At 40.4% G+C, this 14,400-nt stretch overlaps 1 protein-coding gene across 3 annotated transcripts in view; it reads left to right on the top strand.

Moving 5' to 3' along the window:
• Positions 1-5,191: 5,191 nt before the first annotated feature.
• KIDINS220 (kinase D interacting substrate 220) overlaps positions 5,192-14,400 on the top strand; it is an 84,838-nt gene continuing 75,629 nt past the window's right edge. For all 3 annotated transcript variants that reach the window (XM_075750666.1, XM_075750667.1, XM_075750668.1), the window contains exons 1-2: positions 5,192-5,343; positions 12,773-12,920. In XM_075750666.1, coding sequence (XP_075606781.1) covers positions 12,813-12,920 — 108 coding nt within the window. In that variant the 5' untranslated portion in view covers positions 5,192-5,343; positions 12,773-12,812. The remainder of the gene's footprint in view (positions 5,344-12,772; positions 12,921-14,400) is intronic.

The raw sequence follows: 14,400 nt of genomic DNA on the forward strand, positions 1-14,400 counted from the left end.
AAGAAGCAGGACTAAATGTGCATGGTATGTATGCATTTTATTTTTTTTTTGCTTTATGAAACTTGACTGCTAGGACTCCACTAGGATGGTTTCTGTTGGCTGGTGGCAGTATGTTAAAGGAGGCTGAGACTCCTTGACCTACAAGTTCTTTACCATGTGCCTTCAGATTGTTATAGAAAAGAAGGGATATTATATGTCACAACTACACAAGGGCTGTTTCCATCACTTCCTGTCTCATACTGAATCATTTTCTCTCTTCTTTTGATCTGGTGTTAATTCTGTTTCAGTACGAACCGTGTAAAGCTGATAGAACTTTGTGACAACATCTTTACAAAGATCTGTTTCCGCAAATGGTCCCACCCTTGAGGAATGCTGGAACGTGTGTGCTGGTCTCTTGAAAGGCCCTGCTGCAGTGATGAGGTTTTTAAGCCTTGCGTGTTTAGAATTCTCTTTTACCACACTGTATTGTGGAAGATAAAAATACTTGTCGTTTCAACGCAAAGGACCACAGATGCAATTTTAGAAGCTGGTGATTTTTGTCATTTCAAAGAGAAGTTAGACACTGTAATGGAGATTGCCTGCTCAAATATGCATTCACGGTGGCATGGGTCAGTAGCATGAAAAGTAACTTCATGAACTAAACACTTATCACTGTATTTAGTGAAAAACTCCTTTGAACAGATTAAGATAAAACACAGCTTTCTGCTACTACTTCAGGATGTGAAGACTTGCTGGTGAATCTGATTATTATTCTGACAGAAATTTTTAACTCTGCTCTTTTAAGGTAGTGCACAGAAAGAGTCCTGATTAAGAACATCCCAGAGCCAGCAGTTATTTTCCTGTGCCTATAATTAACTTAATTCCATCCGAGTAAATTCCCGCTAACAAACATGCGGGATGTTTCGGTATAGAACACAGAAGTAGTTCTAGAGGAAGATGTCTTCAGCCGACTTATTGGATTAGAGGTGGAGACCTGTGCCCTCAGCAAAGTTTGCCAGTACGTCTTGCAGATCTTCCTAGGATGCTTGTATATAGTAGCAAAAGAGTTATTTCTCTGTGGGGGTTATTCATTATCTTTCAAAATTAGATAAACTATAGCAGTAGAAGGACTCTCTGCACTTTTGTTATAGTTATTCTGCTGTCATAACAAATCCATTTAAATACAAATCAATCATGAGATGAAAACCAGAACACTCTTGTATTACACATGCTTAAAGCAATGTTTTCCCAGTGATTTCCTGATGGGATACCTAAATTCTTTGCTTGGTAATTAATAACTTATCTCATGGCAGAGAATTCCATGCCAGCTTTCCTTTTGTTTGAAATATGTTGGTCTTTGTGTCGAATCCTCTTGATTTGTCCTCAATTGCCTACTTTACCATTTGGGTTGTTAAACAATAAATAAAATATCTGCCCATGTACTCTACCCATAACAGCCTCTTCCCATATTAATGCTTTTTTGTCAGATGACCAAAATATGCATGATATAGGGTCATGATTTTTATCAATTTAAGTTGAGGAAATTGGAGGAAGGAAAGAACAGATACAAGTGTTATTCTACTGATTATAATTACTATAATAAGCTTCATAATTAAAGCACAGCAATAATTTTAAATTTGCAGTGGGTAGATGTTGAAATCTGAAATAGGTGGGCAATTTTGTGTCTGAGAAGCTTGGTTACTGTGACAGACTTTTCAGTTGTTTAAAAATTAAAAGATTAAAAATCATGCATGTATTATGAGGGAGGCTAACAAAAAGGTTAAGAATTACTTGAAAAATGCATTTAATGGTTGTTGTTGTTTGTGTGGGGTTTTTTTGTCAGTCTTGCTAATTTTTATCCTTGATTCTGGAGTACTTAATTATCAACTAATCCTGGAAACAATTTCCAGGCACTTAAAGCATAAGAAGGTGATTGGAAATAAGTCAGCATGGATTCACCAAGGGGAAGTCATACTTGAGCAACTTGATAAACTGCTATGATGAAATGACTGTCTTGGTAGACAAGGGGAGAGCAGTGAATATTGTCTGCCTGGACGTCAGCAAGGCTTTTGACACTGCCTCCTCTAAGATCCTCATAGAGAACCTGTTGAAGTATGGGCTGGATGGGCAGGCAGCCAGGTGGGTGGCCGGGCCCAGAGGGTGGTGACCAGTGGCACAAAGTTGAGTTGGAGGCCAGTAACTAGCAGCATAGCTCAGGGGTTGATACTGGGTCTGATCCTCTTTAACATCTTTGTCAACAGACTGGAGAAACGGGCTGACAGGAACTTCATGAAGTTGAACATGGAGAAGTGCAAAGTCCTGCACCTGGGGAAGGGTAACTCCCTAAGCCAGTATGTGCTGGTGGCCACCCAGCTGGAAAGCAGCTTGGCAGAGAAGGATGCAGAGATCCTGGTGGTCACTAAGTTGAACATGAGCCAGCAATGTGCCCTTGCTGCAAAGGGACCTTCAGATGTCTCTTCCAACCTTGGCTATTCTGTGAAACCCTGTAGGAGGTGGAAAAGCTGGAAAGAGGAAATGGCTTGGAAGAATTTTTTTATTTTGTAGGATTATATGCTCTACTGCAGCAGCTAACAAACATCAACATTTAGTACCTTTTTAAAAAGCACCATAAAAATGAAGTATTTCTACACTTTACAGACTCGGAAATTTCTACTCTGTCACTTAAACTATATTAATGATATGACAAAAGTTTTTGGGGACAACTCTTAAGAAATTATTTATAATCCTTACCAACAAAAAAAAAGTATTTGATAAGTGGAATACTTTGTGTAAAATTCTAACTTTACTAGATCCCAGTTTTTACATTTCAGTGGGACTGTGTTTCAGTGTCTGTGTGAATCACTTGTGGAAAAATGTTGTTCCTAATGTAAGTGTAGGGGTAGAAGAGCACAAGACAGTCCTGCCTTTCGCCAGCTGAGATCAGGTGGCACAAGGATGTCAGGAGTTGGATTGATCTGTAGCAAAAGGGGAAGAAACCATGCAGAAAAATGTGCTTTCCCTGCCCCCATGTTCCAAATGTGCGTACAGTTCCCTTGCACACAGGAGGGAAGAAGCTACTGTCACTGCCTGATAACTTTGTAGGCGCAGGGTGAGAACACAGCTAAGGCCTGATGGGTGGAAAGCTTTGATACTGGAAAAAGGATTTGGGTGATGAGGAGATCATGAAGTGAGAGATTAATATGCAGTTTGGTATAAGCTCTGAAAAAATAATATTTTGAAAACATTTGAAAACCCATACATCTCAGGAGGCTAACATAAACAGTGTCTCCTCAGACTACAGTTTCTCTTATGTACTTAAGATTACGGATGCTGGAAACATCAGACCACTCATCCTTGAGACATGGTCTGTATGCATACATTCAGGTAGCACCGAGTGAGTGCTTTTCAGCTCAGCAGTAACTGCAGGGATTCATTCATCCTCCCATCTGTTCATGTTGCACTTCTATTGTGTAAATAAGAATGTGCTTTATGCCCTTAATTTCTCCCAGTCTTTCAGGTGAATTGGTGTTTTGGTGCAAGGTCGAAGCGGATTTAGCTTTTGATTTTCATAGCTTGCTCTTTTGCCTTGTATTAACAATTTTTATGCATGTAAGGAAGTTGTTTATTTTATCTGGATGGGAAGAATTTCTTAAGGTAGTAGGAGAAATCATGCTTAAAAAGTGAGCAAAAGCACTTGCAGCACACTTTCTGGTTGTAAATATTTGGGATATACAGGAAACACTGTCAGATGTTTCTTTAGGAAACTATCAGTGATGGCTCTTTGAAGAGATGGAAGATCTTGGTGGTGTAAAGATTTTAAAATCAATGCTTTGACCCTTGAGAATCAGTAACCTTAGAAATAAGCAGGAGTACAGGGGCTATACTCCTTTCCCTTATGGCTTGTTGCCATCCTGGGTTTACGCTAGGTTTCATGATTTGTCGAATAGCATTGTTCAGCCTGGGGAAAAGAAGGCTCTGGGGAGATCTAATTGCAGCTTACCAATACCTGAAGGGGCCTACAGGAAAGATGGTGAGGGACTGTTTATCAGGGAGTGTAGTAACAGGACAAGGGGTAACGGGTTTAAGCTGAAGGAGGGTTGATTTAGATTAGATGTTAGGAAGAAATTCTTTACTGTGGGGGTGGTGAGGCACTGGAACAGGTTGCCCAGAGAAGCTGTGGATGCCCCATCCCTGGAAGTGTTCAAGGCCAGGTTGGATGGGGCTTTGGGCAACGTGATCTAGTGGAGGGTGTCCCTGCCCACAGCAGGGTGGGTGGAACTAGATGATCTTTGGGGTCCCTTCCACCTCAAACCATTCTATGATTCTATGTTATTACTGTAGTCATTAAGGATGATCATCTCAGTTGTTCAAATGAATTCAACAAAGAAGCATCCCTTATCGCAGATTTGGCCTGTGCTGAAAATGGGAGTGGCCTTTTACAGTCGCTGCATGCATTTTATCATCATAGAAAGTCCAAACCGAATAACTGTCATTATCATGGTTGTAAACACTTCGGAAATGGCCTAGGGAGGCCACAGCCACCGGTGGGCCTGCCAGCCCGGGCCGTGGGGTGGACATTTAAAATACCCACCAAGCTGCTCGGGCTGGGGGTATGTGTGTTTGGGAGAAGCTAGTCAACATCAAGGTCTGTGGTGGGGTGAGTTTGGGGTTTTTTTCTATGTTTACCAGCAGCAGTCCTTGCTGTCAGTTTTAAAACCATGCTTTTGTTGGGTTACCTATCAGATGGCAATTGTTAACAAAAACTTTTTTTTTGTTGGCTTTTTTTTTTTTCGCCCCAGAAAGCAGCATTCACCCCCGGGCTAAGGCGCTCACTGTGCTTCAGGTACTCTCCATGGCGGTGCCATCTCTCAGGGACGTCCGTCCCTAGGGTCGCAGAGCCGGGCTTCGGATCAGCTCCGCCCGCGCCTGAGCCCCGTCAGTCAGCGCCTCCTCCCGCCGTTACCGCTGGGGTGGAGGGACGCCGCGGAGTGCAGTGACTCACTGCTGTCAGGGCTCCCGGGCAGGGATTTTTGAATCCCCGTTATTAGCTGCTTATACACGGTTATTAACGCGCCAGCCCCGCGGGCTGTTCAAGGACAGGCGCCCGGCAACCGCGCCGCCATTCCCCGGCCCGTCCCTGAGGCATGCCGCTGAGAAGAGCCGAGCAGCAGCCACCCTTACCCGCGGCGGTGGGCGGTGCCCCAACCCACGTGATCAGCGCAGAGAGGGGAGGAGGGCAGAGGGAGGCAAGATGGCCGCCGGTGCCGGGGGGAAGTGAGGGGCGCTCGGAGCCGCTGACTCCCTGTCAGTCTCCAGCTGGGCTCGGGGAGCCGCCCGCAGGGGCCGAGTCCCTCCGGCTGTGGGGTGAGTGGTGAGAGGGAAGCGGGGACAGCGCGGGCCGGGCGGGGAAGGACAGGGAAGGGCACGGGGGGGGCGGGACACACGCTCCCTGCTGACAAACAAAGGGCGCCGCGGAGCCCCTCCTCGTCGCCGCACCCGGCGCCCCCTCGCAGCGGCGGGGCCCCGGAGGATTCGCTGGGGAAGGGAGATTAACGGTCTCGGTGGGCGCATGGGCTTGGCCCCCTCCCCCAATTGGAGCAGCGGCGGAGTCCGGGCCGCTCCGCCCTGGCCAGCCCCTGGGGCTCCGGCAACGCCGTGTTGCCGACGGGCGGACAGGGCCCTGTTTTGTGGGTGGCGGGGACATCCTACCGGAGATAAACCGGTCCGTGGGGTACCGCAGGCGCGGCCGGGTATCGCTGTCAGGTCCGCCACTGGGGATTGGAGAGCCTCTTGTACCGTTCTGTTCTCCTTTTGTTAATTCGGAAAGGTAAGTATGAGCTCGACCCGTCAGGAAAGTTTGGCATCTGATTTCCAAGGTAAAGAATAATAGAACGGCTGAGGTTGGGAAGCACCTCCGCAGGTCATCAGGTCTCAGCCCCCTGCTGCAGCCGGGTCACCTAGAGCTGGTTGCCCACGACCGTGTCCAGATGACGTTTGTTATCTCCAAGGATGGAGACCCTACAGCCTCTCTGGGTAACCTGTGCCAGAGCTCCGTCACCCTCACAGTAGCAAAGCGTTCCCTGCTGTTCGGGCAGCACCTCCTGTGTTTCAGTTTGTGCCCGTTGCCTCTGGGCCTGTCACTGCGCACCACTAAAGTTGAGCATGAGTAGTGAAATCCCTTAAGGACAGGGCTTTGCTGCTTCTTATATGTGCTTAAAAATTCGTTGAGGGAGAGTGCTTTCCCATTTGTAACTTTTGTTGAAGGAGTGATGTTGCAGTAATACAGTAATACGTTTTTTGCTGGAAAAGTGTTTGAATCATGGGAGTAATTATTTGATCCCCCTACTTGTCAAATAATAAAGAAATGGAAAGATTAAAAAGAGGTTTTTGTCAGGTCACAATGCATAACAAAATCTACGTATTTGCCTATTGCATAGACATTTGTTCTTTGTTCTGCAGTGGTGGTTATTGAAAGTAACTCAGTTATCAAGAAATTCAAATCTACTTGAAATCATGTGCAACCACATCTTCTGAAATATGGCCGTATTAATTATTTTAAAATCTTTTAAACATAAAAATCTTTGTCATAACAGACTTTTTCCTTAAGTGAAAATACTCCAAAAGTTAGATTTTGTCATAGACCTTGTGGCTGTGACTAATAAACTCTTGATCTTATGATACAGAGAAATGCGTTGGCTTTGTGAGACAGTATAAGATGATTTTGTAGACTTTCTTGCTGCACTTGTGTGTGTTTTGTACAGGTTTTGACAGAATTGACTTGTATTGGTATAATTTTTTGAAAAACATAATATTGATACTCATTCCTGTTTAATTTCTTTTATATGAAGTATTGAAACCTGAAATAGTATTTTGTAGGACTGGTTTTTATTTTGTACAGGAGTTGAATTTTATTTTGGAATTCAGATGTGCTTAGCAATATGTTATTGTTCATTGACCAAATTTAAATTCAGTCTTAAAGGTAGACTAGTTTCTCTGATAAGGTTTAAATCCTGTTCTCAGATACTTCGTAAAACCTTTTGTTTAATGAGGATAGAACATAGACATATCTGAGAGTTGCTATCAGATGGCAATGGTGACTTTTTGTTTAAATACGTGTTTGCATCTTTCCAATGTTTTGGATGTAATCTCCAGTCTCGATTGTTTTATTTACAAAAAAAATTAAAAAATCCCCTTACTACAGTATTTGGAAGTGGCTGTTGCCTTGAGTGCCTGAGTTGGAAAATAATAACTTGTGTACGTCCAGTTTTCTGTATTTCTTACAGTGCACTGTGATAATGGTTACAACCATAAGGAACTCCTTTTGTGCAAACTTTTTTTAGGTTTTTTTTTTGTTGTTGTTACAGGTTTCAAAATAAGAATGTCTGCATCTCTATCTTTAGTTATCTTTTTATGTCTTTTAATATTTTCTAGTTATACTATTTCTTCTTTAATATAAGGTAACAAAAAATAAGGTAATCTATTAAAGTGTTTCTCATCTGGGTAACAGGAGTGTAGGGAAGCTGAAGAGGGGAGTGATAGAGTGGCTTGGTGGACGCCTGGCGTTCAGCCAAGGTTAGATCACCACACTAAGAGAAGTAGAATGAATGTTCCCAGATAAATAAGGAAAAGCTGAAAATCAGCATAAAGCATTAGTCATACTGGAACTTGAGGCATTGGAGGTGTGGGTGTAGACTACTTATGGAAACTTAGATTTGTTATTTCTTTCCAACTCTGAATACCAGAAATTAATATTTCAGAGACTAATTTCAACTGTTTCAAAAATTTATTCTTTAAATGGAATCCTGGTTGACTCAGTCCCTGTAGAAAGAACAGTTAAAAATATTTACCTCTTCATGTGATGCCAGACTTGTGAACTCTTAATGTTTATGAAGTATGTCCATTGAGCAAGTAATTACAGTAAGGTGTCATAAAGGATGGATAATACTTGCATTAGTAAGCTTCCCTGCAGCATGAATAAAGGTGATGTTCCAACTTGTTATTCATGTTTTATGCCATCATAAAGTATAAAAATGTGTGAGAATATGAAGCTGACTTAGGTTAGTCTTTTATAATAAATTTTATATTTACAGTTCTTCTGTATACCACATTTATTTATATTCTGATTTGGAAGGATGGCATTTCCAGTTCTCAAGGGCGAAATACTGCATGTTTCTGTATCTTGATTTGTACGTGCCTAGATTTCAGCAGTGCTGTAATTATTTCCTTTTACAGTTAACTGAAAAATCTGCCACGGTATTGCATGTTGGGAAGGTAGCTTTTGTATCTGGAAATAAAAGGAAACGTTAAAAAGAAGGCAACAATTTTTTTCATCATGTCATGAAAAGCATGAATTTTATCTAAGTCACTGCGATCTTTACCTATTGAAAACAAAGCAAGAAAAGAAGGTCTTCTCAAGAATGCTAGTGTTTGTTAACCAATTTTGATATTTATTCATAAATGATCACAGCTCACTCAAAACAATATGAGGGAGAGCTATGAAAAAGATGGTGATATTTGGAAAATTTAGTGTGTAATATTTTATTATGTAGTTAGAAACTGATACAAGATTCTGCCAGTACATTAAATAAATATTTGCAGATTTGAGTTATCAGGACCTCTGCAGTCAATATTGGTGCAGTTGAGAGAAACTAAATTTTTGTAAATCAGCAGATTTTTGCAGTCTTTCCAAAACAGTGATAACGTGCTTCAGCTCAGGATGGGAGCGCCTTACAGAAACAGGTTAATTCTTGTGCAAACATTACCTTCACCTGAGCATTTGCGCTCTTAACGTATCTTTTCATAGTTCTTGGTGTGTTGTTAGTCTTATAGAATACCAGGGTTTGCTACCTGAGGGCATTGTGAGATTTCTAAGCTTGGAATTTTGGACTGTGAATGAAGAACTGGTTTGTAGGCTGGGAATCTGCTTGCTTTGGTGGGAGAAAAAAATAACAGTGTTAATCCTTATTGGAAAGGGGATCAATTTCCAAATGGGCTCATGGTTTTAATTGTCAGTTTTGTTACAGATTGTGAAAATACTTCCACTGTGTCATAGAACAAAATAAATACTGTTAATCGAGCAATTAAGGACCATATATGTATTGGATGCTCTTGTATGGTACTGGTTTTGCCTCTGTGATTTATGAAATTTTGCAGGGCTTAATACTGTATTTTGGTAAAGCATAAACTGTTGAGGTTTTGGGGTTTGTTTTTTTTGTTGTAGGGTTGTTTGTTTTGAAAAGTGTATGAATATATATTTCAGGAGCTTTTTCCATTGGAGGGCCCAGAATAGAGTTAACTTACCTAGCCAGAGGCTGTACCTCAGAGTCTTGGTTCAAGTAATTTATGATAATTTAAAAGAAATCTTAAGCATTGAAAGAAATCACAGTTTAGTGTCTGGCACACATACAGACTTTGAGCATAGTCCATAATTTTCGTAACATAATACATAAATCTTATGTAATAAACAGATGCACTATGGCTGTGCTCAGTTTAGATTGAGTTGCTGTCATGAGTGAAAATATCGTGAATGAACTTCAGCCTAATTTCAGGCATGTTTATTGTTCGGTGGGAGGGGGGAGTAAAACTTCAACAACAAACATAAGTAAAAAAAGTTGGTGTTAAGATTTTTGGAAGTGGTGTGGTTTTGGGGGGGATTTTTTATGGTTTATTTATTTATTTATTTTGCTGAATTTATGTAAGGATGAGAAGAATATTAACACATAGATTAACCTGCATTTTAAGTGGAAATCTCTGTTACTGACTCCCTAAACAGTGCTTTCCTAAAGCGCTCCAGTGATCGTAATCTTTTGGATGCTTTAAGAAGCTTGTCCGAAAAGTGGCAAATGAAAGCATGAGAGTATAAAATTCATAATTATAGTATTTGATTTTGTTGTTCTTGTTTTTATAAAATAGACTGTTATTAATTCTAAGAAGGGGATATTATGTGACAGTGAAGCGTAGGTGACAAAGATGGTTCACCCCTACAAAGCTTTTATAATTTTAAAAAAGTAATATTAATATAGAGTTTGTAAACACAGCTCTGGATGTATTCTTTAGCATCAGATATTTTGCTATTAATCAAAGGTTTAAGTTGCCTCTAAGGATTCAGATCTGCATGAAGGCAGAAGCTGCTCTGTCTTGATAACTGGGAGCTGAAGTAATGATTTCTAGAACTGGGAGCTCAAGGAATGACTTCTGAAGCAGGATACTTATCTACAGCGTAGCAGGGCTGCCTTTGCCTTTTTGCAATACGGTAGTAGGGAACATCAAGGGAAAAATCGTACTTTGAGGAAGAAGCAACGCTGAATACTTTTTTCCTTTTCATGCTAGCTAAGTGTTAATTGGTAAAATTTTGATAGCAACTACAGAGTATAATTCACTTGGTGAGACGTTCTAGTCATGTTTTGCTGATGGTTTTTAATATAGTTTTCAATTTAGTATTTGGTATGGAAAATAGCATGGGGATTTAAAGGTACAGCTACGGGAGAGAAGCTGGGATGCTGCACGGGAAATCCGACCATGTCAGTGGTAGCAGTGGAGCTAGCAGCAAGTCACATTTCATGAATTTCTGTCGGCATATGTAAAAACTGACAGGAGGAATTCAGGTGCCCACATGGGAATATCTAATGTAATTTTAGGTGTCCAAGACTATCCGAGACACCTGTATGGGGCTGTAAGATACTGACGCAGGCTGTAAGGGAGGTGTGCTGTTGTGGACTGGCAGCTGGATGCCAGGCAAGATGCTGACTTTTCTGGTATTTTTGTATCTGAAATGGCAGTAGGAGCCTATGTGTGGGCACTGGGTCACTACCATCACTGTTTCTTTTCAACTTTTCATTTTTGCGGTTTAGGTTTTTTTTAAGTTTGCAACCTCTCAATTAGCTCTTCCTCCTACTGAAGAAAATGAAGACAGTTATATGACACCACTGTTGTACTGCTCACCTCCCTTTGCATGATGGTACTTTAACTGTACAGAAAATGTGTAGACCTTTTGTGTTCTTAGTTTATTTATAACTTTCCTGTGGGAGAGACTGGCTATTTGTGCAGTCCCTAGTCAAACTGTTACTGGGCTTTGTATGTAAAATCTTTTTTTTTTTTTTAAACTGATTTTAGGTCTGGATTTTAAGTAATGTCTGAATGAAATTATTTGATTTGTGTATTTTTACATGGTACGTGGACATTTGGAGTATGAAGAGTTCAGATGCCTAAATCCTCTGTGGATTTTATCCCTTAAACTGCAACCTGGATTTTAAGCCCAAATTTAACAGTGAGAGTCACAGTCCCTCCTTTTTCTCTCTTCTCCCTCTTGTGTTCTTCTGTTTACATACCTAAAATATATGTAGTTCATAGTTTCTTTTGTCATTAGATGTTCATGTGTGCCTCAAGTACTCCTACATGTACCCAGAGCTGCTGTCATCTTAACTGAACTGGGTGTGTTGGCTTCTTTGCTGGAAGTTTTATGAACGAGGTGTTTCTCTACATAGGTCCTGTGATGACTGTGGTGCTATATGTGAGCTCGGGTTATATCTAATATATCCTGACAACAGTGTGTTTGTCTGTATATTTCTCTTGCTAAAGGAGAAATGGTGGTGTGATAGTGTTACAGTCTGTGCAAGCAATTTAAAGCAGAGCTAGATTGTTAGTTTTGATTTAGAGATTTAAATCAAACTTCTCCGTGCTAAGCATAGTGATGTTCCTGCTGGCTTTAATCTCTTTTTGGCTAATGTTCCACTTCAGACGGGAGTGCAGAGAAATTCACTGGCTGCTTTTATGTGAGAATAAAAGTTAGAGCATTTGCCTGGGAAAGCCACTGGACTATGGGTTCTGCCTGGTAGAGAATAGCCTCACCAGCAGGGTTTAGCTAACACTGAACTGCAGTTTTTCTTCTGCTGTTACACTGCTATCATGCAAGAAAAATCCAGAAAAAGAGCAATCGTCATCTGCTAGTGAGGAGAAAGGTGGTGGGGAGTGGGTGGTGTCTTGTGTTTAGCCCCAAGACTTTTTCTGCATCCAGTGAAACTGAATTTAGATGCAATGAATAATTCAGCTTCTGAATCCGTATGCATATAAATTTGGTGCAGCGATACTACTGGTTTACTGAACTTACTAGCTCACAGCTTCTTAGGAAGTCTTAAATAATTCCTAATGGTCTGCCTTAATCAAGAACAACTTCTCCTGTCTTGCATATTAGAGGTTAAAAACGTAATCAGACAACAGAAGCTATGTTAAGTTTGACTAGCGAGTTAACAATGTGCCATCACATTCAGGCATGTCTGGATAAAGTTGACGATGACTGATTTAATAAATGGTGTTTCTCAGAGTTCCATATGGCTGCAATTTAGATATTATCACTGTATTTTGTAACACTGAATAGTCTCAATGTTCTGCTTATGTGCATAGAGGAAAAGGGTTATATTGTAAATAACTAGCATACATAAAGTTTATATGTATGTAACATATACAGGTATTCCCATAATGTTATATACGGAGACAAAATATGCAAATGAAAGACTATTATGCATTCCATTCAAAATAAATATTTAGACACTAACTAAAAGTTAAAATAATTTCTGTAATTTTCTAAGAACTAGAAAGATTAAGCAATTGACTTTTCATTGAAGTGTAGTACATTTCAGTGCACATGTCTCCACGGCGTTTTGTTGAGAAGAACAGCAGATACTTGTACCTAACCGATAACTTACTGGCATGTAGAAGTCATGCTTTCTAATGCTAAAGTTAACTCTTACAGCCTTTACTTATGCTTTGCCTTTTTTTTTTCTTTTCTAAAATACAGATAAGCTTTGTCGTAGGAGCTTTTTAAATACTGTGCGAAGATGGCAAGTCTGATGAGTCAGAGTCTGTTGACCTACGTAGAAGAAGGAAATGTTCCTGCTCTGAAAGCGCTTCTTGAGAAATGCAGGGATGTAGATGAGAGAAATGAGGTAAGATGACTTTTGGAAAGGTCAGTTTCATATTGCAGCTTGTTAGTTATAGAAGTAATAATTGGTGAGATCACACTGGTTATTTAATATATGAATTTTTGTTTTATTTTCAACTGATTGCTTACCTTTGCACAGACTAAGCACACAGTATCCAGTCTCTCTGAGCACCTCAGTGTCTTTCGTTGTATTTGTTTTCTGGGTGTTCTTCTGAGCTGGAAAATGTGGCTCCATTCTTACTTTGTGGATGGAGATTATACTTGTATTTCTGCAGCTAGGAATTGTTTCTTAGTTCACAGATCCAGCTGTGTCTGCATTCTTGCCCTTTTCATTTGGTGGTGAAACCTGGGATGATAACATCCTGGTTTCCAGGCAAGAGAAACTTTTATAGGATTCAAATTGGAGCATATTTTGTAATTTACTCTGAGCAGATGCTCATCTGGGTGAAAAGACGTGTCCAAAAGGTAAGTCTGGATGTAATCAGGAGGATTAAATGACTTGACCAGGATGACACAGGAAGTCTTGATACACAGTAGGGACCTGAAATATGAATTATTCTGAATCCTCGGATAGTACGATAGTCGTTAGGTGCTGCTTTGTCATTTGATTTAATCTGATTTGAGCATATCACCACCAGCAATTTAAGCAAATGTGCTGTGGTTTCATTATACTGCACTAAAGCTTCCCCAGAGTTTCTGGAGAGGTTCATTTCATGCTTGTTGTTGGTGATTACATTGTTTTGCACGATGCTTAAAATTCAGGTTATCTTGATGCACTATTATGTTTTTATATATTTTACAAATAAGCGTGGATGATTTGACTCATTTATTTCACCTTCTGTAATAGATTTTCTGATTTGTAAGCATCTGGATTTTTCTTTCATCTGGATGTAGAGCTTGTATCATCAATTTTTGTTTTAGTTCTGATTTCCTGAACAGTGTTGTAGAACTGGAACTGTGTTGACTTATATTCAGTGGTCCCTTCTACCCTGACTTTTTCTCTGGAGTTCATTGGTTTCAACCTCCTCCTAAATGCAGGGCTAACTTCAGAGTTACATCAAGTTGCTTAGGGACTTACCTAAGCAAAATTTGAAAGTCTTCAAGAATGGAGAACCTGCAGCCTCTCAGGGCAATGCTCCAGTGCTTAACCACTCTTTGTTTAAAAACATTTTCCTTGCATTTTATTGGAATATCCTTTGCTGCATCTTGTGACTGTTGATTCTTGTCTTTTTTGTTGTGAATTTCTGAGAACAATCTGCCTTTGTCTTCTAAGATTCACCTTACCTCTAGGTAGTTTTAAGACTAATGTTGATTTTCCCCTTACTATTCTGTTTTCCAGGCTGAACAGTTTTTGCTTGCATGTCTTACATTCCAGTCTTGTAACCATCTGAGTGGCCTTGTTGCTGGACTCTGCAGTTTGTTGATCTATGTGTTGTTGGGACTCTATTGGGAGCCCAAAATGGGGCACCATATTCTGGATTCAG

This window comes from Balearica regulorum, chromosome 3 (genome assembly GCF_011004875.1).
Source record: "Balearica regulorum gibbericeps isolate bBalReg1 chromosome 3, bBalReg1.pri, whole genome shotgun sequence".
In the NCBI taxonomy this organism is placed as follows: Eukaryota; Metazoa; Chordata; class Aves; order Gruiformes; family Gruidae; genus Balearica; species Balearica regulorum.